The sequence below is a fragment of the Babylonia areolata genome, chromosome 4, assembly GCF_041734735.1.
Source record: "Babylonia areolata isolate BAREFJ2019XMU chromosome 4, ASM4173473v1, whole genome shotgun sequence".
NCBI lineage: Eukaryota > Metazoa > Mollusca > Gastropoda > Neogastropoda > Buccinidae > Babylonia > Babylonia areolata.
In genome coordinates this window covers 36179780-36206163 of record NC_134879.1, presented here as the reverse complement: position 1 = coordinate 36206163, position 26384 = coordinate 36179780, and the positions used below count along the sequence as shown (strand labels likewise).

The following is a 26384-nucleotide window of genomic DNA, read 5'->3' as shown; positions in this document are numbered from 1 at the left end:
TCAGGTGCCCAGATGCTTTTTTGTTTGTTTTGTGTTGGGGTTTTTTTTGTTTGTTTGTTTTTTTCCAAAACAAAGACTTTCTCCTTTTTGAAGTGTAGAAGATTCAGCAGTCACCTTTTTTTCCCCCCCAGCCTTATATAAAGTTCTGGTTCTGATGTTTGTTTCCAGCATGAAGGTTCACATCACAAAGAATCATCCAAGAGACGTGCTGGACCTGGACGAGTTCTTGCGAGTCAGGCAGGAAGTGGTAGCCAAGTCCCACAACTATGAAGAAGATGATGAAGCAGGCTTAGAATCAGCTGCCCTTGGTATAGATGACCCGCCAGGGGCTGATGCTCCACCAGGCCTGGATTCGTGTGTAAGAAATTTCAGTTTCATTGATTTTTTTAAATTTTGGAATATGTGTATTGGTGTGTAATATTTTGGAGAACAATTTGTCTTAAAAGTTTTGCTTTATCGGTGTTGTGCGTCAGAGAAATTATTATGCATAGAAGAAAACAGCATTGTTGTGTAATTATATTTGTTTTTACAGATTTATTGGTCATAATAAGGTACAATTACGTTGGGTTTTTTTGTTTTGTTTTTTTAATCAACATTTAAAAAATTTCTTTTACATGTAGACAGATATGCAACAACAACAACAAATTCATAGTATGTGCCATTGTAATAAAATAAAGACATTAATAATAATAAGTAAAATAGGATAAAGTAGATAGGGCATAAGTCAATGGATCAGTTATGCTAAGTCAGCAACGACAGTTTACCCCTGAATCAACTAGATCAATCATTAGATAATATTTTAACTACACATCACTCAACTGTGACCCCACTATTGCAGACTCCAGCACGGGTCTGATTCCTGTCCTGTGCAAACTACTACCCACCTATATATAATATTATCCAAAAACAAAAAACAAAAAAAAAGAAAAAGCGAAACACACATACCAAAAACGCAAACGTCATCACACCAAAGATCCCTTGGGAAGAAGTTTTATAAAGAAGACATTTGAAAATAATACAAGTATAACTACTGGAGAGAAAAAAACATTAGCTTATAAAAGTTCCATTGCACAATCAAATCTGGATACATCATATTTTTACATACACATTATTCTGTTAAATTTTATACCTCGCATAAAGCTGTTTTAAGAAAGGCATGCAGACCTGGTGTGCATTTTTCAAATTAGCATTTGTAGACATATAGTTTGCAAACATTATAATGAAATCAAATATATTATATGTTTCTTAAATGCTGTGGCAACGCCGAAAAGTACTAAACTGCAACAGATCTTAATGTTGTAGGCATTTTTCACATTTTTCATTAAACATTTTTCTAGACAGGTCGAAAAAGGACTGTATATGTTTACAGTGCCTCAAAACAATGTTCTATGGAGTCTCTTGCGTCATTACACAGATGCAGTTATTTGTATCAGATACTCCCATGGCATTCTAAGACAACATAGTTGCAAGATCCTATGAACGATTTTCATTTGCAGCCATTTTATTTTTAACATCTTTGATTTTATGGATTTTTTAAAAGACAGTGTTCCAATGAACATCGATATTTAGTTTATTCATCCATTTTAAACAACATTTTGGTTTATAATTTTTTGTTAATACACTCTTTTCTTTTTTTTCTTTTTTTTGTATTAGCATAGATATCGATTTTGACTCCTTTGTTCCTGATGTCCTCTGTGTGAGAGGATAGGCCCTTTCCTAAAAAGTAGGGCATGACACCATTCTTATCTCTATTTATATTTTTAATTTTGAATTCAAAATTGTTAGAGAATAAAGCTGCAACTCCTCTAGAGTTTGATTGGTATGATGCAAAGAAGCATTTTAATCCCCATTCAGATGTTAATACTTTTCTAGTTTGGTGTCATATACTGTTACCATGTCAAACTGATGCAAACTAGGCCTATTGGTTTGCTCTGCTTGGCCAAATTTCGCGCGGCTAACAGGAAAAGATGGCCCACCGCTCTCAGCCAATCAAACGCCTCTAAAAACTATAACGCGTTAATCATTCCTTTGGCCAAGGCTCTCCACGCCATCTTGTCAGGTTTACGCTCTGTTCTCGTCTTACGCTTTTTTTCGGCTGTTCAGCGTATCCTTTTGGCCTTATTTTGTTGCATGCGGCTTGTGTTTATTGTATTCTTACATTCTGTGTACTCGAGTCGACTCGGCACCCTCGATTCGTTCGATTTTTTTTCTGCCTCTAAGTCGATCCTGTCTTTCCTTTCTCTGTTGGGGGGTCGGATTTTCGCTGGGTGCCTAGGCGCGGGTTTCCATGCCTCGTGTGCCATACCACGAAGGCAGGGAATCAGATGCTGGGATTGAGACTCGGTAAGAGACTCTCCCAGGCCCGGAGCTCATGATTCCTCCCGATACGGACCGCGGCGATGCGTCGTTAGACGCTGATCGCGGAGGCGACGTTCGTACCAGTAAAACGTCATGAAGGGGACCGGGGGGAAAGAGGTACGAGCGTCGCCTCCCGAGGTGTCCCAGCGCGAGGCAGGGAAAGGGGGAATGGCAAGTCATCTCCGTGCTGTGGGGACTCGCAGCTGGCGCGGACTCCCGAGGGGAGGCCGCGCCCGGCCATTACCCGGGGTCCCCACTCGGAGACGGCCCTCACGTGCCCCATTGTTGTTCCGCCTCCTCCCTTCTCTGTCGACCCCCCTCCCCCACCTCCTTTGGGGGGGGAGAAAAATTTGGTTCCGGGGGGGGATCTCTACTTTGCCCACCCCGGGCCAAGCCACCCCAGTCTCCCCACGGGAGGGGATTCGGGGCGGGGGCAACCTCTCTGCAGGTCTTCCCGCTATCCGGCCGGTCTCCCCTGCTGGGGGAGGCCCGTGCGTGTCAGGCGGTTCCGGCAGGTCAGGCCCGCTCGTCTTCGGGCGGGACTGACACCCCAAAGTCGGACCTGACCTCCCTCCGACTTGGCCAGTTGTTCCCTTCATGGAGGTCAATGCACCAGTGACCCTTGGGGGTTTGGGCACAGTCTGGCTGGTGCCCACGGGTAGTTACCCCCATTCTACCCGTACTGGGGCGCATCTAGGATGCACACTGGGTTGCCGGTAGGCACCAAGGGCCAGCCCTTGTCCGCTCCCCACCGGACCCAACCCAGCACATCTCACAGGGTGACACACACAGCCCCGACAAGTGGGATCGACTTCTTGTCGGTCAGTCGAGTTCCTCGACCAATATTGCCACTCTGTCCACAAATCGGGCCTCTGTCAACCCACAGGTGACCACCACGGTCACAACGGCCTCCTTGTCAGGACCGACGGCTGCTCAGGGGCCCTACTTCGGCCCGGCGGAGCCGGCAGTCCCCACCTGCCCAGCCCTCGGTCCTACAGTGAGATGAGTGGGTGTTTGGTCCCCACACAGCACTCGTGGGTCACTCTTGCATCCAGGGACGCCCTCTCTGAAAAGTGTGCACCCACCATCCCAAGCATGGTTGGACCTACGGTCCCACACGCTCCCCACCCGCTTCAGGTGTCAAGGACATAACAGTGGCGGCCATGGTCCCGGCTCGGATCGTCCCAGCTCATCCCGCTGGGCTGACCACAGCTCACCGGACGCCCAGTGGGTACATCCACTTGGGGATGGCACCCAGCAGGGGATGGACTGCGAACAAGAGTGGGAGCCCCTGTCTTCGGATGAGGACGAACAAGCAGATGAGCACTCTTCGCCCATATCCCAGGGGGGACAGATTGAGCCCGTGCCTCCCTGGGACCAGCCTGAACCAAACCCGGACTTTGCCGATCTCGTACTGACCCTCCCCAATAGGGCCACGTATGCCGAATCAGTCCCTCAGGCAACTTTGTTACCTTTGACCCCCATTACGCCATGTGACTCTAACTCCAGAACCACAAGGCAACATTCCAGAGTGCCAGAAATGGTGCAGGGTATGGCTTATTAAGTCAGCCCGCACTGTCAGGGGGTGCTGCTCTCACCCTCCTCCAGGCAGGGAGTCCCTCTCTGCCCCGGGCGCCTTTTCCCCGGAAAGTTTCTTACAGATTCCTGCAAGGGAGGGTTGTGGTCCTGGTACACACAGGACCACCCTGCCTACAGCGGAGCAGAGCCCCTCCGCACAGGACAGGATGTTGGTCTCACAGCGCACCACCTTCCCCACTTCAGCTAACCTATCCTTTAAAACGTTAGCAGAGTGGGACAAATTGGCCCGCTGCTGTCCCCTCGAGGTTTCCACGGCGTACACCTTCGACACGTTCCTTCACAGGGCCAATGAGCTGTGCGAACAGTGTCCAGTTAATCAGGACAAGGGGTCTCCTTCCTCTGTCCCGCCGGGCCTCTTCACCGACCAGAGGTTACACGCTTTTGGCAATAGGGTAGCATCTGGTCTCACGGCAGCTGCAGACACAGCTACCAGCCTTCACTTCAATACTGTGCTAGCGCGGCGTGATGCCATTTTCAGCCTCTCTAACATTCCTGTGGAGGAGAGGGCTGCCTGCGGTCCATCCCAGCACAGCAGCACTCCCTCTTCGGCCAGTTCCCGCTCCATTTTGTCAGCCACAGGGCAGAGACAAACAGGGAGGTGGCCTCATATTTGGCCCACACCTCTCATGGGCTCCAGGGTTCTATGCCATTGAAGAGACTGGCCACCAGGGCCCCTCCATATACCACGCCACCTGTCAAGGCAGCGTGTGCCGAATCAGTGGCAGAGGAATAAACCACCTTAGGTCTGTCCAAGCCGACCGGCCATGCCCAAGGCCAGAAGGCAGCACCCCCAATGACTGGGCCCCAATTCAGCACCGCCAGTCGTTCAGCCCCTCCAAGTAGGAAACTTGTCCCGGCATGCACATCAGTGGTGTGCTCTGGGACTCAACGACGGGATTATGTCGGTGCTAGAGTCGGGGGTACATGCTGTCTTGGGTGGAGGATCTCCCCCCTCTAAAGATCCACTCTTCCTCCTTAGGTGCCCAGCTCGACGGAGCAGGAGAACGTCCTAGAAAAAGAGATATCGCACCCACTCCTCATGGGGCTATATCTCAACTCTCGGACCGGGCCCCGGTTTATACGGCTGGTTGTTGGTGATTCCAAAGGTCTCGGGAGGGTGGAGACCAGTTTTGGACTTGTCCCCCCTCAACAAATTCCTCCCCAAAATCAAACTCAAGATGGACACACAGGCACAGATTCGGGAGACCATCCAACAAGGTGATTGGCCTACCTCTATCGATCTGGAAGATGCTTATTTTCATATACTCATCCATTCGGCATCCCGTCGGTACCTGAGGTTCGTGTGGAGGGACAAGGGGATCCAGTTCCCGGCCCTCCCATTTGGTCTGTCCCTTGCCCCTTTCCTGTCTACCAAGGTGGTGCGGGAATTGGTGTCCATCGTCCGCTCAGAATCCATTTGTCTCTGTGTGTACCTGGACGACTTGCTTATCCTAGCCCAGTCGCAGGCCCGATGCCTGAGTCATACGGCCAGACTTCTAGACCTTTGCTCCCAACTGGGCTTCCTCATGGACCAGCAGATATGCGATCTGTCCCCATGTCAGTCCTTCGACTTCTTAGGGATGAGATTCGACATGCGGTCTATGACAGTCTCTCTGGCGCCAGATCACTGGTACCGTCTGGCAGGCCTCCTCAGCCACTGGCGCCACTCCTCCCAAGATACAGCGCAGACACTTTCTTCCTCTTGGGCATGATGGAGTCCACGGCACCTCTCATTCCCCTGGACAGGGCTCTCAAGCGCCCTCTCCAGAGGGTACTGAGGTTACGCCGGTCCCAGAGCACTCAGCCATGGGATACCCAGATATGGCTGGGCGAGTGGTTCCTCGAGGTGACATCAGAGTGGTTAATCACCCCCTTTGGACACAGGGGGTGCCCTTAGCCCCACCTACTCTTCAGGTGGCACTCTTCACAGACGCCTCCTCCCTGGGCTGGGGAGCCCACATGGACTCACTCTATGCAGCAGGGACTTGGTCCCCGGAGGAGCGCCTATGCCACATCAATGTTCTGGAACTGGAGGCAGTTCGCAGGACTCTCCTGCACTTCATGGGGGAGGCCACTGGCAAGACCATCCGCTTGTTCACGGACAAGACGACGGTCGCATGTTATGTGAACAAATGGGGGGAGCGCACTCGGCAGACCTCTCAATGCGGACTGAGGCTCTCCTCCGTTTGGTGCCACAGCAAGGGCATTGCACTTTCAGCGAGACACTGAGCAGGAAAAACCAACTTCTTGGCAGATGCTCTTAGCAGGCCCAAGAGTGTCATGCGCACAGAGTGCACCCTGGACAAGGACAGCCTTCAGGGGGTGTGGGAACAGTGGTTTCGGCCGATGGTGGACCTTGTTCAACAAGAGACTTCCCACTTCCGTGTCTTCGGTTGCCGACCCAGAAGCGTGGGCAGTGGATGCTCTCTCTCTAGATTGGAGCAGTCTGATTGCCTCCGCGTTTCCTCCCTTTCCAATTCTGTCCAAGGTGATACGGAAAGACAGATTGGAACACCCGCAGCCGATCCTCATTGCGCCGAAATGGCCAGCCCAGACCTGGTTTCCGGACCTTCAGTCCCTGACACATGTTCCCACCCCTGGAACTTGAAAGCTCATCTGCTGAGGCAGCCTCACTCGGGCACTCCGCATTCCAATCCTCAACTGCTCCACCAGCACGCATGGCTGCTGTGCGGTCGGAACTGTCAGCATCACCATTGAAGTCCTCGACCCCTCGGTCGGCCTCTCGGTTGGCTGTGCTGACCCAGGGGTCTGCCTCCTCTGACCTCCTCTCCATAGTCACCAGAGCAAGGAGGCAGGGAATGGAGACTTTGTATGACTTTCGCTGGATGATATGGTTGCTGTGGTGTACAGCGCAGGGCATTACCCCTACGAACCTTACGAGCATGCAGCTGGCCAACTTTCTGGCTCTCTGCTCCTCGGTTCATCCTGTCTGCTGGTTCTGTGCGAGGGTACAGGTCTGCCTTCTGTACCACAATGCAAACAGCTAGGTGGTTCCGCCTTTGAAGTGGATTGCCTGCTCAGAGAGGTGGCTAGGGGTGCCCCTCTGAAGGAAGCTAGAGACCCCAGAAGAGTGCCCCTCTGGGACTTGTTCCTGGTGCTGGATTTCATTCGAAAACAGCCCTTCCTACCATTGGGGACTATTCCTGTTGACATCCTCACCCTCAAGACCACTTTCCTTCTGTGGCTGGCCACAGGCAGTCGTAGAAGTGAGCTGCACGGGCTTAGTGGAATGCCACAAGATCTGGCCTTCCACAGAAATGGTTCCATCACTATTCGTTTCCTTCCAGAGTTTCTGGCTAAGAACCAAGACCCTGAGGTTCCTTCCCCCTCTCCGAGGGTCAGACCTTTGTCTGATATTCTTGCCCAAGATGATGAGGATAGGCACCTGTCCTGTTCGGTGTCTCAAATATTATTGGGATAGGTCTCGCCATAGGCGTTCTTCTCAGAGGTGTCTGCTCATCTCCCTCAATGAGAATTACAAGAAAGACATCGCTGCAGGCACCATTTCCCGCCAGGTTTCCCAAGTCATTCGTAGAGCCTACTCTCATGCACACAGGGATATCAGCTGTCTTCATCCCAGGGCACACGAAGTGCGGGCCATAGCTACTTCGGCTGCTTTCCAGCACTCAGTGCCAACGCAGCATGTCTTGGAGGCAGCCTTCTGGCCGTCTGAGAATCCCTGCATCAACTTCTACCTCAGGAATTTCCGTATGACCAGGGCTGACGGTTCCAAGGGGATTTCCTTTGTCGCGGCTAACACTGCCGTCTCAGTTACAAGGGCTCCCCATATGAACCAGTAGGCGTTGCCCGCCTCCATTTGCTTTAAATTCTGCATCAGTTTGACATGGTACAGTATATGACACCAAAAGGAGGAGTTTGTATTATACTCCATGTTTGGTGTTAAATATACTTACCATGTCAAACTCGAATGCCCGCCCGTCCATCCCCGCGTCTCCGCCGTGGTTCTCATGGGGCATTTTTGTTCATGGCCACGGAATGATTAAGCGCTTATAGTTTTTAGAGGCGTTTGATTGGCTGAGAGCGGTGGGCCCATCTTTTCACTGTTAGCCGCGCGAAATTTGGCCAAGCAGAGCAAACCAATAGGCCTAGTTTGCATCAGTTTGACATGGTAAGTATATTTAACACCAAACATGGAGTATAATACAAACTCCTCCTTTTACTATTAAAGTGTGTATCCTGTAGGCAGTAAATTTCCTATTTCTTCTGTTTAAGATGGTAAAAACATCTCTTCGTTTTCTCATGTCTCCAAGCCCTTGACAATTTAAAGAAGCGATTGTAATGCTATCCATCATTAGGTATTTCCATTACAATTGAATGTATAATGCAGCACAAGAAACATGAACCGGTGTAATGATAGAATAGAATACAAATTCAAAAATCTGAAATGGTATAGTACATGCATGTCTATACACAAGTCTATACACCAGTGGATTTTTTTTAAATGTGATTTCTTCAAGGAAGAAAGAAATAAGATGAAAAAAACCCACACTGGATGATGAAACCAAACCATTACTCTTCACTGAACCTTTTGTAACAATAACATTGCAACTAAAAATATATACCACATATCTTCCCACAGAGACATGATAATCAATAGCACTCAAAATATCAAAACACATAGACAAGAACAGTACAATTCTCAACAGCTATGATATCTATAAATAATTTTTTTTAAATAGAAAAAGCAGGTAAATTGTAAATACTTACAAGGGTCTGAAAAGGAGGATGGGATCAGGAAGTTAATTAGTGAGTCAAGCTCATTTTGGTGAGACAGTGTAGAAAAACGTCAAGTGATGAGCTGTTTGTCATTCCAGCAGTGAATAAATATTTCAAGGTTCATATATGTATATAAGTCAGTGTATGACTCTCCATTGGAACAAAAGTGAAAAGCCATATGCCAGGTTGGGAGTTGGGAGGTTATACTTGTATAAGAGCGACATATGATGTGTTATGGTCAGTAATATTTCATGTATTCAATGCTCAAATTTGGACAGAGAATTTTTTTCCTTTTTAAATTTTATCATTTTAATAAAGGTTGATTAAAATATATTATCAGTACCATGAGGTAGAGATCACAAAATATTGTTCTACAAGTCTGTATATCTGTTTTTCATCATATGCTATTCATTTTGTGCATACATTAACAGTGAAAAAAGAAAAAGAAAAAATATCATAAAATTTCCTTTAAAAAAAAAAGTGGGTTGGGTTGTTGATATGTGAGTGTCACAAGGACTAATAAAAAATAATAATAATTTTAAACATGCTAATGATGTATGAATAAATTTGGTGTTTGTTCACATTTCAGATTGATGATGCAGAAATCAAGAAAGTGAAAGCCAAATTAGTCGAGATGAAAGAAGCCATTTTCAAACAGAATGAAAATGAAGTCAGTAAACGATGGGCATTTGAAGAAGCAGTAAGTAACTTTAGAAATTATATTTGAGTTGTTTTTGTTTTTTGTTTTGTCACCTGTATATTCTCCAGTGTATTTATCTTTGACTCAAACCCAAGTCAGAAATCAGAATTTGAATGACAGTGATATGATTTTCTCATGTTAAATTTCTCCCCTTTTTTGTTGGCTTTTAAGTATGAAAATTCATTCGTATGGCTGCATGTATGGTGGGGTAAAAACAGTCACATATGTACAAGCCAATTCATACATGTCCATGAACTTGGGAGGTGGCCACAAAGACAGAAGGAAAGGAAAAGGCATAACTATTCTGTATGTTGTATCTTTTAAATATTTGAGTATGCTAGCACCCCAAGATATCACACTGAAGCATTTCTTCCTCACCCCACTCCCTTGACAGTTCTTTACTGGCTCAACCATTTCCTTTCACCACCCCTCACACCTAAGCCTTGTGCATGATCCCGAGAATAACAAAGAATTTAGTCAGATATTCCCAAATGCTCAAATTCTGAACCTTGGTGTAATGTACCACTGAATACATATTTACATTTGATAAAAATTCTTCCTGTCCTGTTTGTTTGAGCTGAATAAAGTGATGGTTTCTTTTTATTAAATGTGTTTGGCTTGTCTAGTTTCTCTTACTTCATCCACTCCGAGGTGGTGGTGGTGGTGGTGGTTCGTCCTTCGGGATCGACAAGGACCATCTAGTCATCCTGGGGGTGGGTGGGTTGGGCTCTGTGGGTGCGCAGATGACTGGTCAGGCCATTTCGCGCCCGGAAGGTTCTGACGCAGTATGGACAGGGGGTGGTGGCGGCTGTCGGGGACTTGCTGGCACTGCTTTTCCTGGCCTGTCTGCGTTGCTCTGCTGCAGCGATTCTGTTGGCCTCACAGGATTTGGCGCCTTTGTGGACAGCTGAACGCCACTTTGGTCTGTCCATTGCATTCAGCTCCCATGTGTCGTGGCTGATGTTGAAGGCCTTCAGAGAAGCTTTCAGAGTGTCTTTGAAGCGCTTCTTTTGGCCTCCATGGGAGCGCTTGCCATGTTGGAGTTCGCCGTACAGCAGTTACTTGGGGAACCGGTGGTCTGGCATGCGAACTACATGGCCTGCATCAAGATGGTGTAGATGCTGGGCAAGTTTGCACGAGTGAGCACCTCTGTGTCAGGGATCTTCTCTTGCCACTTTATGCCGAGAAGTTTTCTGAGGCTGGTGGTGTGGAAGTGGTTCAGCTAGTTGGCATGGCGTTTGTAGACCGTCCATGATTCACATCCATAGAGCAGTGTGGTGAGAACTTTGGCCTTGTATACTTTGAGCTTCGTCTCCAGGGTGATGCCTCTCCTGTTCCAAACGTTCTTATGGAGTCTGCCGAAGGCAGCACTGGCTTTGGCGAGTCTGGCATTCACCTCATCATCCATGACAACTGTGCGAGAGAGTGTACTGCCCAGGTATGTGAACTTGTCCACCGCGTTCAGTCGTTGCCCATTGATGAAGATGTTTGGTCCAACATAAGGCTTTCCTGGAGCTGGCTGGTGCATCACCTCAGTCTTCTTTGTGCTGATTGTGAGGCCAAAGAGAACTTGTCAACGCTGTGTTGCATGTCAGCTTCAAAGGCAGCATTGAGAGCGCAGTCATCAGCAAACAGGAAGTCGTTGATGGTGTCTGTCCTCACCTTGGTTTTTGCTTGAAGCCTCCTGAAGTTGAAGAGTGAGCCATCTGTGCGGTACCTGATGCTAATGCCTACGTCAGCGTCTCTGAAGGCATCTGTCAGCATGGCTGAAAACATGAGACTGAACAGGGTGGGGGCAAGAACACACCCTTGCTTGACTCCGTTGGAGACGGGGAATGGTTCTGAAGTCTCTCCGTTGTCTTGGACTCGGGCCAGCATCCCATCATGTAGTTGCCATATGATGGTGATGAACTTTCTGAGACATCAGTACTTCGCTATGATTCTCCAAAGGCCATCTCTGCTAACAGTATCGAAGGCCTTGGTCAGATCGACATAGGTGGAGTAAAGGTCGGCTTTCTGTTCCTGACACTTCTCCTGGAGCTGCCTGGCAGCAAACACCATGTCCATAGTCCCACGTTCTTTCCGGAAGCCACACTGGCTCTCTGGTAGGAGACCTTGCTCAAGGTGCGCTATGAGACGGTCGAGTATCACTCTGGCCAGTCTTGCCTGCGACGGACAGCAGGGATATTCCACGATGGTTGTCACAGGCCTGACGATTTCCTTTGCGCTTGTACAGGTGTATGATGGAAGCGTCTTTGAAGTCCTGTGGAACTGCCTCATGCTGCCAGATGAGCTGGAACAGCTGGTGAAGTTTCTCAGTCAGCGACATACCACCTTCTTTGTAGACCTCAGCTGGGATGGAGTCTGAGCCAGGGGCTTTGCCATTGGATAGCAGATGGATAGCTTTCTGGGTCTCCTCCAAAGTTGGAATGGCATCCAACGACTCACTGACTGGCACCTGGGGGAGTCGGTCGATGGCTTCATCATTGATGGTGGAAGGGCAGTTCAGTACACTGTCGAAGTGTTCAGCCCATCTCTCAAGGATCCCGTCCTTGTCAGTGATTAGGGTAGAACCATCAGCACTGAGGAGTGGAGCAGATCCGGAGGTGGTGGGACCATAGACTTCTTTCAGGCCGTTATAGAAGTTCTTCATGTCGTTCCTGTCTGCAAAGCCCTGGATCTCATCAGCTTTGTTGCTCAGCCAGGAATCCTGCATCTGCCGCAGCTTCAGCTGGATGGTGCTGCGTGCGCTCTTCAGTATGTCTTTCTTTGACTGTGACTTGGGATCTTCAATGTGGGCTCTGTAGGCTTGGCGTTTGTCTTCCAGCAGCTGCTTGATCTCAGTGCAGTTCTCATCAAACCAGTCTTTGTGCTTCCTGGCAGAAGGCCCCAGACACTCCATGGCAGTGTTGTATGCTGTCTCATGCAGTGTGCCCCATGCTGCCTCCACATTCTGGTTGTCCAGCACGGTGGACTCAAGGCGTTCCTTCAGGGTGTCAGCAAAGCTCTGCTTGATGTTGCCTATCTCCAGCTTGTTGACATTCAGGTGTTTGGGTGCTTTCATGCCCTGAGGCCATCTCTTGGGCTGGATGCGGAGGTTGAGTTTGGAGATGATAAGGCGGTGGTCTGTCCAGCACTCGGCGCTGCACATGGCCCTCGTGACTCGTACGTCCTGCCTGTCCCTCTTCCTGACAATGACAAAGTCGATGAGATGGCAGTGCCCAGAGCGAGGATGTATCCATGACGTCCTGTTACGGGTAGGGAGGCAGAAGATGGTGTTTGTGATAAGAAGGTTGTGCTCGGCACATGTCTGGAGAAGTAGTTGACCATTGCTGTTACAGTTACCAACCCCATGCTTCCCAATCACGCCTTCCCAGGAGGTGCTGTCACAGCCAACTCTCGCGTTAAAGTCACCAAGAATGATGAGCTTGTCTGCGTTGGGAGCAGTGGTGATGGCAGCGTTCAGGTCCTCGTAGAACTTGTCCTTGGTCTCATCAGGGTTGGTCATGGTGGGCGCGTAGGCGCTGACAATGGTGGTAAACTTCTTCCCGTTGCATAAAGGTTGTTTCATCGTCATCAGGCGATCGTTCACTCCTTTCGGGGGGCCAGCCAGCTTGCCAACGAGGGTTGTCTTCACTGCAAAGCCAACTCCAGCCTCACGTCTCTCTTCAGGTCTGCGACCACTCCAAAAGAAGGTGTAGCTTGCGCCTCGCTCACAGAGTTCGCCTTCTTCTGCCAGTCTGGTGTCACTTAAGGCAGCGATGTCGATGTTGTACCTGGCTAGTTCACTCGCAATGAGTGCTGTGCGTCTCTGTGGTCTGTCTGAGTCGCCTCTGTCCAGAAGCGTGCATACGTTCCATGTGGCAATGGTCAGTGGGGTGCTCCTTGTTTTCTTCTTTCTTTCCTTTGTGTGTCGACCGCTTGAGTAGGGTCCCTGTCAGCCGTGGTATGCTGACTAGGGTGGTGTGGAGCAGGCAATGTTTAGGGCACCTTTTCTAGACCCTTCCTCATGCCATGGAGGTGAGCAGTGCTGTCCTGAAGAGGGCTGCTCAGTCGCTCAGGGGGCTGCCGATCTCCACCGCTGCTCCAGTCAGTGAAAAACGACCCTATGGCCTGAGCCGCCTGTGTGCAGGTCCATGGCTACGACTGCCAGTGTACCCACACCTGTCGCTTCGTCACTCGCCTGTCGCCACAGGGCTTGGGGAAAATGATGGTATGGGATGAAGGATGACTGATGACTTGTGCGATGACTTTGTTTATAGTGAGGAGGAGTTGTGCACCGTCGACCTCACTCTCTTGTCCGAGACCGTCTGTATCCAGTGGCAAGATGAGGTCAAGACAACTGGAGATTGAAACGGATGCAGTGGATGACCAGGATGTCCTCCTATGTGCCTCATCCTGCCCTCAGCACTCCACAGTCCTCAGCTGCAACCACCTTCCTCTCCGTTGAACCATGAAGGTTTCTTCCACAGAGTCCGCCGGATCCAGTCTTCACATGCTTGGGTAGACAAGCCCTAACTCACAGAGGGTTTGAGACCTGTCGGCTACCCTTACCTAGTTTAGCCAGCCTGTCAAAGCCGTTGCCTGGAGGTTGGGCGCTGCCGCATGCTAGCAGCTTCTAGAACCCATAGGTGAGAGCTGGGTGCCGATGGGGACCAATAGAGGACGAACCACTCCCGGAAGAGCGTGACAAACCCCCCCTCTAGAGGTACTACCCCTCCCGTGCACCCCCTAACGAGGTGGTAATATTCCATGAAGAAACTTTTTTTTCTTTTTTTCTAATGTGATGTGATTTTTCATTTATTTTGGTTTTCTAGATCAGAAGACCATACTTCCATGTGAAACCCTTGGAGAGGGCCCAGCTGAAGAACTGGCGGGAGTACCTGGACTTTGAAACTGCCACCAACAACCACGAACGCATTGTGGTGCTCTTTGAACGCTGCATGATCGCTTGTGCCCTATATGAAGACTTCTGGATGAAGGTAAAAATGAAGCTTTATGTAATGTGTTCTGATATATAACACACAGTGAACTCAGTGTGTTTTATACACATAGTGAATGCAGTGTGTTCTGTACATATTGTGAATGAAGGGCAGTGTGCTTATGATTAGATTTAGTGAAAAGTTATGTAGTGTGTTTAAGTATAAATATGCGTTGTAAATGCAGGTCGATGTGGAGTTTGTTAATATGAATACATACTGTAAATTCATCTGCACTGTACTGTGCTTTATTCAAAAATGTTTTTTTCAGTTTTGCATTAATCTTGTCTTCCATGTGGTTGAATTTTTCATTGTGCTGATTTTGTATGTTTGTTAACATTCAGCAAAAAAGCTATTGTAGATTTTATCATCAATAGACTGGGAACTGGATTGAAGGGAAGTGGATTCAGGCATGCTGATAAAAACTCAGAAGAGTGGAAGATAATTCATGAAACAGCAAGTTTCCGTGTAGATAATCATAATCGATCAGCAGATTATGTATTTCAGCTGTTATTAATGTTGTGTAGTGAAACAAAAAATCTGTTGTCGTACAGTGTCTACAAAATTATTTTCATATAAAGAGTAAACTTGTCTGATGTGTGGGCAGTATGCAAAATACCTGGAACAGCAGAACAGTATTGAGGGGGTGAGGAACGTGTACAGACGGGCCTGTGACATTCATCTGCCCAAGAAACCCTACATCCACCTGGCATGGGCAGCATTTGAGGAGAGGCAAGGTGGGCAAGGACTCGTCTGTGATATGTTTGTATTGTTTCTTTGTGGGTTTTTAACGAGATTTTAAGGGTCCTCAAGCTTAAGATGCTAAGTGATTCATTCTTCTGATCATGAATGATAGGCGCGTGAATGAGTATTAACTGTCATATTCTCGTAACTGTAAGAATTCTTTTTTTATGATTTCTAAGTATTAGAATTTAGATTTACTTCTGTATTTTCTTTTCCAGAACAGTTTTTATTGTCTTATCCAAAATCTGCAAGTGTCATTTTCATTTGTGTTTTCAGTTTGGGATTCCTTTTTTAAAAGATGATTTAAAGGTCTTATTGTAATATGCAAATGAGTGAACCGTCTCCTATTCAAATAATTTTTCATTCATAGAGGATTGAAGATAACTGCTGACAAGGATGCATGCATGCTTAAATCAGATTATGTTGCTGATGGCCCACAAAAGGGTGATTTCAGGGCTGTCAAAGACCTTCCTTTTAACATGGCTTAGATGCTAGACAAGGTTTTACGTAGCGTCAGAATCCAATCAGAATGGAGTGTGATAAAAAAAAAAATTTTAAATTTAATACAAGAGATGGTTAGTTTGGTGCCACTGCCTGAAGAAAACTTTTTTTTCCTCCCTCCTGTGACAGGTAACTACAAAACAACTCAAGAGATCCTTTCACGGCTAGACAAAAACGTGCCAGGCCTGGTGATGGTGGCAATGAGGCGCATTTCTCTGGAGCGTCGAGAGGAGAACCACGAAGAGGCTGAACGGCTGTTCAAGGAATATCTGGAGAAAACAACAAGCAACAAGTGTCGCACGTTCTTTGCCATCAAGTACACCCGATACCTCCAGAAGGTGGGAGCTTTCTTTGTTGTACTTTTTCTTCTCCTCTTCCTCTTGCCCATATCTTTGGTTTTTCTGTCATTTTTTCCTCTTCTTCTGCGCTTTTGATTTTTCATCCTTACTTTTCCCCACTTTTTTCTTGTGTGCATGCCTGACATATGTTTTGTTCAGAGCTGTTTCCATTTACTTTCTTCTTCATTCATGGCTGCAGCTCACATGTACACAAGCATCATGTATGAGTGGGTTTTGAAGTGAATGACTGTTTTTACCCTGCTGTAAGTCAGTCATATTTATTTTTCTTGAGCGTGTACACTGGGAATGATCATATCACCATAACCTACAGAATGCCTTCAGGGATTATGAGATCATTAATATTTAGATCCCATTCCTTTTTGACTTTCCCTGTGTGTATACACATGGAAAAAGTTACGGCACAAACAGGTCAGCACATTGTTGACCAAGGTGATCGGGGAAAACTGATTTCCAGGATTGATCCCAGAACTGTTGGATTGGAAGGCCATTGCTTAACATTCGGCTGTTTTGCCCCTTTTTTTTTTTTATTTTGCCCAGTGTGATCAGAGCTATCTCCAGTTTTACATGATGAAAAGTGTGACTGTACTATACTGCAGAGAGTGTACTACATAGGTGGTTTATGATCATTATGATGTCAGTTGTTACATAGTAGTTTTCACTTGAAAAAATGTATCGGTGTTCATGGTGAAGGAATGACATTATTTAAAAAAAAAAAAAAAAGAAGAAGAGATAGAGAGACAGACAGACAGACAGATAATCAAAACAAAAACTAGGACAATGCCAAAGATAAACCCATTAAAATATTACTGAACTAAGATGTCAGTCATACACGGTATGATGATGGATTTCATGATCAGATCTTGTTTTCCAGGTGAGAGGTGACACAGAGAGAGCCAGGGAAGTCATCAGAGAAGCCAGTAACATTGACAAGGTACTGTTGGCTTATCATGAAAATTTTGTATTAACAAAGAGGAATGTGAGTGTTCTTTTCAATTTCTTTAAAAAAATAAAAATAAAAAAATAATAATAATAATCAAAGTCATCTATCTGTCGGGCATCACTGCTGCAAAAAAGCCCCAGAGGCCATTTCTGAGGTCTGTGCAAATCCTGAGAGAAAATTGGGAGAAGGGAGTTGGTGAAACTTAGCTGTTGCAACGCTACTGCCAGTATGTTTGACAACAAAATTGGAAAACCAAAAAAACCACTACTGCCACACTATTTTCACTCACCCTGATACTGAAAGGCCGATTTCTGATCTGTTCTGATTTGATGGAACCAGTTCTTGTACCAAACATAATGTGTTACTTAGATCTGGCTTAGAGTCATTTGCTGTGTTGTTTTGATGAAATCTAGTGTGCTCTGAATAAGAAAATACACACACACACACACACACACACACACACACACACACACACAAATGACACACATACATGCTTACACACACACACACACACACACAGAGATTTACTTCTGTCTTCGGGAGCATACCGTTATGACCATGTCTGACGTGCCAATACACACTCACACTCTCACTTTCTCACTCTCTCACTCTTACTCTCACTCTCACTTTCTATCACACACTCATTCACTCACACTCGCACATTACTAAGAAATTGTATAGACATGTTAAGACAGCTTTTTCCTTTTCCCAGATTTGATCCTCTGAAATTGCCTCATGTCTCCCAGGTTTTCCGACAAGCTCAAGGCCATAATAGCTCTTAGATTTTAGGCCTATAGGAAATATAGTTCTTTCTTTTGTGTGGTTGTGTTTGTTAAAAAGATAGACATGGATCTCTGCTGAACAATGAAAATATTGGTGATTCCTGCACAGTTCCTGCAATTGTAAACTTTTTTTGTGTGTGTGAGCTTCAGAGTGGCTTTGCCTCCCCGTACCCCTCAGTGGGGTATACTTTTGCGCAACACCTGAGGGTTTCGCAGCCCCCACAACCCAGCCCACCCTACCCCACCCTCTGGCTGCAGTATGCTTATTTAATTCAGTCCTTCTCACATCCCAGAATATAAAACATTTAAAGTTATGAAATTCCCTCATTCCCTTCCCCTGTACAAAAAGGGTACAAATCAAGTGGTGAACTTCGTGGATACATTTCATTTGTACATTTCATTCATGCTTAGCTTTTAGATTAATGGACTTTTTTATGAAGGGAAAGAAAAATCGTTTACAGCAAAACGAGCGGTTGTTCCTCCAAATGCTGGATGTGGAGTACCAGTCCCAGCCTGTGGATGAGGACAAGGTCATGGAAGTTTTCCAGACCATTCTGTCAAGTGACCTGTCCATCGAGTTCAAGGTCAAAATCTCTCAGCGACGCATGGAATTTCTGGAAGACTTTGGGAAATGTATCAAGAGGTGAGCAGCCAAACCGTCTTCTGATTTTGTGACATGGATAATATGATAAAAAGTAAAGAATAGGCTTTTTTCTTTTTTGTGGGGTTTTTTTTTTCTCTCTCTCTTTTTTATTATGCCAATATGCAATTCTCATTAGTTAGGAAGCATGTTTGTAAGGTTCTTTGACCATAGCTGATTTTCTTTGGCAACTCTTGCTAGTCAGCATTGCATTTGGCCATCAGTGTTCTGACAAAACAAGTTGCCAACATCAGCTTCTTGTGACTTGGTGCAACTGGTTAAATCACTTCTGTAAATCAGGTTAAGTCACAAGAACACACTAGTAAATTGTGACCCAGGTTTTGCTTGACTTTTCAGGGTAGTGGTGAATGTTTATAGAAATTTGTTACTGATATTTTTTGGCAAGAAGTGTGGTTGCTTAAAAGATGTAACAACTGAAAGCTGTGGTACTTTGTCTACCATCACACAAGCACAGTAACTATTGCATAGACTAAGAAAAATGCTATTAGAACAAATTTCTCAAAAGCAATGGGTTGGTGTTTCTATGTTTGTTTTCCTTTTTTTTCTTCTTTTCTTTACTCCCAGCTACAACCACAACTGAGCCTCATATTGTTAAAGGCAGTAGATGACATTTGATTGAAATAAACATGAAGGGATGAATCTTTTTGTTTTTCTTTTCATGCTTCCTACCCATCTCACCATCCATCTTTTTGTCGCTGTTTTCCTTTTCCCATGTCTTTCTACCTCTTTTCATTTTCTTAACCTTGTGCATGTTTGTTTGACTAAAAGAAAACAAATGAAATAAATAAAATCAATTTTTGTAGCTTATTTGGCAACTCTTGCTTGGCTATGTTGCTATGTTGGTATCAATGCACAGCAGAGACCAAAAAAGTCGCCTTGATTAACTTGAAATGGAACTATCGCTGTGTGTTTTTGTGTCTAAATATGAACTGGAATGGTTCAGGAAATACAGTTCACTCAAATATGTGTGTATTTATTCTCTATACAGACAGACAAATGCACAAAATTTTATCTCCAAGTTGTTTGCAGATTGTAGATCTAGTTTGGCAACTCTTGCTTGTCAGCATTGCATTATCATCAATGCAAAGACTAAACAAGTTGCCTACATAATCTCCCCTTGACCTGATTCAGAGTGACTTTTTGTCAAATCTGTGTTTGTACAGTTCAGGGAACATACACACTCACATGTAGAGATGCATAAAGTGACACTTCACCTGTAGCAACTACTGTAAATACCCACTTGCATTAGGTCTCTTTATTCAGATCATCTGGTGTGTTTTCTTTTTTTTTTTGTTTTGTTTGGGGTTTTTTTGTTGTTGTTCTTTTGCATTTGGCAGTTTATACATCAGACCTTTATCATACACCTACAGCTACTTCTAGTACACATGTGATCATGCAGAATTTACTGCTGCTGTACACGCCTTTTTAAATCAATTAAATTTTATTGAAGTTGTGTCAATAATGATAAGAAGTGATTGCAGATTTTGCAATCTTGATGCTTCCACCGTACCAAGACCAACATATTATCTAGTATGTATACTTGTCAGACAGTAAATGCAATCCATTTTTAGGAAAATGAAACCCACCATAACTACCCCATTCTCAGTTTTGTTGATGGGGTAAAGCTAAAGTGGTAATCACATTTAGATATATAACAATAAATACAGAGCATTCAGATTTGAAAGGAAAAATCACAGGGTTATTGCAGAAATTCAGGGATATTGCTTGAACAAGATAATATAGATATAACCATATATGTTAATTTGCATCATTCTTGAATTATCTGCAACGCCACACCCCCACCCCAACTACCCACCTCCCTTCCCAAGTAAAATTAAAAATAAAAGAGGGACTTTACCTTTATTTTCCCCTCTTTTTTTCTCCTTTTTTTGACATTTTTTCTTTCATTCATCTTATATAATTTCAATTAATTTGTTTTATTGACCGTGAGGCAGAATTAGTGGCAACATTCTGCTGTAATGTGAATACAGGTATGTATTTGTATATGTGCATAAGTTCATCAGTTTATTCATTTCTGCTTTTGTTCTTTCTGTGAATTAAACCTCCTTGTTTTTGTTGTCAGAATAACAGAAGCATACGATGAGCATCAGAAACTGGTGAAAGACCTGAACAGTGACAAACGGAAACGAATTCCTGACTCAGGGTAAGATTTGAATCTCTCTGAATGTGTTCTGTTCACTGTTGTTTTTGTGTGTATATTTTGAGTTTTTCATTTTCGGTGCTCAGACTTTGAGTGTCCTCATCTACAAATCTGGAATTTATGTGTTTCACAACTACTGCTGCACAGCTGCCAGTTCTGCCAAATTTTATAGAAATTCACATTTGTAAATGCTAAAAATCTCTCCAAGAAAAAACAAATGACAAAAAACACCTTATGATCTGGTTGGTATTTATTTCCATGGAAATTTGGTGAACAGTTCTGCGTGGTGACCCAGTGACCCTTCACAGAGTTGAGGGAGAAGAAGAAATCTGCAGCAAAGTGTCTGTTGTGATTCCAGTGAGGAACCAGCAGAGAAGAAAATCAAGACAGAACCAGTCCCTGCAGGCCCTCCAGAACCTCCCCCCCAAGCACCACCACCTCCTGAACCTGCCCCTGCCTACTCCAGTTACCCCAGCTGGGGGTCCTACTCAGTAAGTGATCATACGCAGGGGCTTATGTTTTTGTTTTGTTTTTTATGGAGGGAGGTGTGGGGGGGTAGTCTTGATCCAAGAAATATTTGTTCAAGTTTGTGAGAGCGATTTCCTGTCCATGAAAGGAGCAACAGCAACAAATTGATAAATCAATAAATATGAAAGATAAAATAATGATGGAAGCCAATTGGATTATGTTTATACTGTGAGTATGAAAGCCGCTTCATTGCTTTGTTTATGGCAGCAGATTCCTTTGCCACAAACCTTGGTGCATGTGGTGATTTCATAAAGGTTCAAGCAGGCTGCCTGAAGAACACATTTTTCCAAAAGAAATCACAAAATTTATGCTGCTAAATATGTTACTAGATTTGCGAGGAAAACACATTGTATGTAAGATTCATCAACATGCATGAAGTTATTGGTCAGATGTGAGTGCGACCTCTTTCTCTATTTGGATGTTGGTACTTTGTTTGATGTTTGTTCAAGGTAAGATTAACTTTGACAAATATTCGGGCATACTTATTGCTGGCTCTTACCCACAGTTAAGTGTGCTATGGGTTTAAATAGGAAGACTGGTACTTCACAGTCAAGTATTATCCACTTCACAGATGCCTCTTTGGGTTTGTTTCTCAGATTTCCTTACCGACACTGCAAATGCCTGTATCTCTCGGGCTTGGTTAACGGCAGGATATTATGAAAGAAAGTGTAGAGTACAGCCTTGTAAAGTAGTCCCAAACTAAACTGGAACTCCATGGCAACATCATCATCACCATCCTCCTCTTTCATCAACAGTAGTATTTAAAAAAAAAAAAAAAAAAAAAAAACTGTCTCAAAGTCTGTGGCCTTTCATGCCCTGTTTTCATGGTGACCTCAGTTTCGATTCCCTTCCACTTATGTGTGTGGGATTAGTCCTTTCAAGGTCTTTGGTGTCGGCAGATTCGTGGTGCTGTTGGAGGGGTTTGGGGGGGTGGCAGTCTCCACATTGGGGAAATACTTACTCTGGCTCTGCAACTAAGCTATTACTGTTGTCAGTAGGGGCTTAGTAGGTGGTGGCCTAAGTACATAAGATCAGAACAGGCACTACTGAACACCACTGGTGACTCAACAGCAGTGCAGGGTCTCCTCTGGTGTTTGGCCTCCAGGCGACCTAACATTGATAGTTTCCTTTGAATTGCCACTGCTGGGACCGCGACAAATGAACCCAGGTGTGAAGAAATTTGGGTTAATGTTTTGGCCCCAAAAGATGAAGCTGGTTAGAGTAGTAACAATTATATTGCAGTGTATAGTTTTTCTTAGCAGCACTAGGACATTATCATTATGAAGCTGTGTGCCTATTTGATGTACCCAGACACTGCACACATCTGCTTCGATTTGTCACTATGAATGACTTTGTATTTGTTAATTGAACTGATAATGCAAAGTATTTAAAAGGAAACTGAACTTCATTGATGCTTTTTGAATTCTTGAAATTGTAATTAGCAGTTTGGTGGAATGATTTTGGGTGGATTATTTTTGTCTTCAGTCTAGATGATATCTGTGTGCTTTGCTTTTTGTTTGCAGAATTACCCCAGCTATCATTCACAGTGGTCCAGTTTCCCCCCACCAGCCTACAGTGGTGGATACAATTACTACTGAAATTATGCTGTTTTTGTTGTTGTTGTTTTTTTCCCTCCATGTTACTACTGCATTTTTACAGTTAGCAGTGAATGCAACAATTCTTCACTTTGTCATGAACTCTACCAGAGGAAGTAAAGTGTTGTCAGTAACTGTTGAGTGCTCAGTGCTCAGTGAACTGTTAGGGGAAACAAAAACAAGCTTGTCAAAGATTGGCAGATGGTAATTTCAGAATGTTTTTTAGTACTGCGTTCATGTTTTGTTTTATTTAACGGTTTCATTTGCAATTGTTTCTTTCTTGGAAACATTAACTTATTGACCCGAGAGGGTTATGACAGAGCCAGAAATTCTCAGTCAAAGTCAGATTTTAGAATACTTTGTTTCTGTTCAACATTTCCCCATTTGCAGCGAGGGAGATTGTTTAGACACGGAGCCACACTGAATGAGCTTTGCCTCTGGAATAGCTACACTGAAAATCACATCCGATGAATAGCCCAGAAACTTTGTTGCATCATGGATGCATGCACACACATACATATTGGACTTCATACAGCCAGATAATGCTGAATCAGTGAATGAAGGGGCATTCAGGACAGTGCATTGGAAATGTTAAGTATCTCTTGGATATTTTTGTATCCAGTTCATCATACAAGCAAGTGATCCCAATACCAGCTCAAGCATGGTGGAAGTTGAAGATACTACACTGCAAAATACAAGATTCATTGATGTTACATTTTCAATGCATTTTCCTATTTGTCATGTGTGTACTTTTTCATTACCACATTTTGCTTGTGTGACTGTTATTCATACAAGGTTACAAGAGACAAAGTTCAGCATTTTTTACAGTTAGTGTTTTAATTCGTGGTTGGTCTCAGTTGTGCGTGCATATGATACTTCACTCATATTCACAAAGATAATATGAGATGGTATCATGGGCATGGGGCTGTCTTAAATTCTACCGTGAGGATCCCAGGACCCCAGTGGAAGTTAATAAGGCTTTCAGCGCTCCACAAGGAGGTCTATGGAAAGCACTGGTACTGTTTTTTTTTATAGTTTTTATTTTAATAAATTTTGTGGGCATTTATTTCTAACACACACAACTCAGCACATTCCCAAAATCATTACATCATTTTTTGTGGGCGGACACTGCTTATCTATTAGAAATAAAGGTGGATTCAGGGAATAACTTTGTTGCAGGTTCAAGCATCTGCATACATAATGTTTGTACTGCAATTCCTAGGCTGCAGAAAAGCAGCAACTTGTGTTTGAATGATTCTTAGTGCAATCAGTATTCAGAAAGTTTGGGAAATAAATAAGTTCAGCTTGCTTTGCAATCCAGTAATTAAATACAGTATTACTAGAGTGAAGTTTGTCTTCTGTCATTCTGTCAAGACAGTGTTTGGACTTAGATTATTTCTTCTGCAAAATACAAAATCTTTTTGGAAATCAGTTTAATACGACTTAGTTGGGGATAAAAACTGCAAGTTCTATTTATTATGGCAATAAAGTTTTTCAGTGATTCAGTAGGAGACAACTCATTCCCCCATGGATTATGTGAATGGTGAAATGTGAGCAACATTTGTTATGTGCAGGTGCTGCATGGCATTATATATAAAAAGACATGGTGCTTGCTGGCTTCTGCCTTCTCTCATTTCGTTTACGCATAAATTGTTGTGGTTTGTTACAAATCACTTAAAATTTTTGTGAATAAAGAACTTGATTGTGAATGTTCGTTCCAGTGTCTGGGTTTTGAATTTTGTGAGAGAGAAAGATTGATTTCAAAGACAAAGGTGCAGTTCTGTACATATGGATTTTAAGCTTAACTTGCAATTTGAATGATTATAGTTAGCACCACCAGTCACCATGGCAAAGTGGTTAGCATGGCGGACAAACACCGGGGAGGATACAGGTTCAAGCCCCATTAGAGATGTTGATTTTTTTAGCTGTGGCTGGGTCCAAGCCAGTGTTGAGTGGTTTTTTAGCTCATTTTGGAAAACTGGGACAATATAGTTGAGGGTCATCCACTTCACGGATGTATCTTTGGGAGTGTCGTTCAACTGACCAACATTGCAGGTGTCTGCATATGTCAAGCCCAGTTGATGCTGGGATAAATTATTAAAGTCAGCGAACAGCTTGGCCTCATCATGTAGTCCCAATCACAATATATCCAAATGTGTTCACATGTAATTTAGAGGAAAAACATAATATTTTCTGTATTTTTTCTGCTTTACTATGGCATAGAAGCCTGCAGAAGCAGGGGAATGAAGATGGTTGAATGGGATAAACAGTATGAAACTGTGTCTATCAATTCTATGCAGTTGCCCAACTAAAAAAGTTAAATCACACCCACAATCATTATGTCCAAGCCATCTGAAGACAAGGCTAGTTCAGAAATACATTAATGACAAAGCACAACTTTCCTGCAGGGGTTGGAACTATTCCCACTAAGCATTGACCTTTAGCGAATCGCATCACTCAGAATTTTGAGAACGTGTACAACCTTTGGTTCAAGCGGCATTGTAAGAAAAAAAAAAGTAGGATGGTGGCCAACTTGGTTATTTGAGGGATTTTTGAATAAAGGTCAGTTTGATTGTTATTGTGGTTGGCAGGTCTGTATGTGGACTGATCCACAGAAAAAATGGACTGATGGTTCATTCAATTCAGTTACTAAGGGAGGCGTCACTGCATTCACACAAATCCATACATAAAAACGCTACACCACATCTGCTAAAAAGATGCCAAACCAGCAGAGTAACTAAAAGTTCCAGTGCCTGCCTGATCATCCGATGAAGAAGAGGATGAACGGACTGACAAAGAACCGCCTCAAGCGCAGTAGCTTTATCCATGAAAGCAAGAGACTTGCCAGGGCGCACCGGGATGGTGTGCCTCCATCGACGCTTCCACTGAGTCCCAACGACCTGCCGCAGCCATGGAATGAAGACTCCACAAGTTTTCATATCTCAACATCAGTCCCTCAGGTCGCTCCAGGAGACTCTCAGGATGACACGGCCAAACGCACTCTGACACAAGCCATGATTGCTGAAAGGTACCCTGAAGAATCCTGGATTCACGTGTACACAGATGGCTCTGCAACCAACGCTGTTGCTGACGGAGGAGCAGGAGTGTACATGAAGTCTCCTGAGCACCACACATCCACAGCAAGGATACCCACAGGAAAGTACTGTTCAAACTACGCAGCTGAGGTTCAGGCGCTCATACAGGCCGCTTCAATGGTTCACGACTCGGAGAGCGAATGCCCACAAGTTGTCTTTCTGACAGATGCGTTGTCTGTCCTGGAAGCCCTTGCAAGAGATAAACTTCCTCGTCTCAAGGAGAAACTACAAGAAGTTGCCCAGCAACGACGAGTAGTGCTGCAATGGGTTCCAGCCCACTGCGGAATTCCAGGCAACGAAATTGCGGACCAGCTCGCCAAACTCGGAGCGAAAGAAAGACAACCAAACAACAGTGTTAGCTTCGCTGAAAAGAAGACCCTCGTGAAGGCAGCACTACGACCACAAGCCACAAGGGATGCATATCACGAGCTTGAACGCTGGCAGCAGGTAGCAATTATGCGCTTACGCACAGGACACTGCCGCCTTAACGCGCACATGTTCAAGAAGCTGAAGCTGGCACCATCACAGACCTGTCCCTGTGGTCTTGAAGACCAAACACCAGAACATGTTCTGCAGACTTGTCCCCTCCACCAGGGACTGAGAGACACCGTGTGGCCAGAAGCG

General features: G+C 44.8%; 1 protein-coding gene across 2 annotated transcripts in view; it reads left to right on the top strand.

Annotated features, from left to right (window-relative positions):
* LOC143281123 (pre-mRNA-processing factor 39-like) overlaps positions 1-24074 on the top strand; it is a 41692-nt gene extending 17618 nt beyond the window's left edge. For both annotated transcript variants that reach the window (XM_076586108.1, XM_076586109.1), the window contains 10 exons: positions 169-358; positions 9305-9415; positions 14233-14397; positions 15002-15131; positions 15769-15977; positions 16870-16929; positions 18182-18363; positions 20465-20545; positions 20901-21033; positions 22594-24074. In XM_076586108.1, the coding sequence (XP_076442223.1) occupies positions 169-358; positions 9305-9415; positions 14233-14397; positions 15002-15131; positions 15769-15977; positions 16870-16929; positions 18182-18363; positions 20465-20545; positions 20901-21033; positions 22594-22668 (1336 nt within the window). In that variant the 3' untranslated portion in view covers positions 22669-24074. The remainder of the gene's footprint in view (positions 1-168; positions 359-9304; positions 9416-14232; positions 14398-15001; positions 15132-15768; positions 15978-16869; positions 16930-18181; positions 18364-20464; positions 20546-20900; positions 21034-22593) is intronic.
* Positions 24075-26384: the final 2310 nt, after the last annotated feature.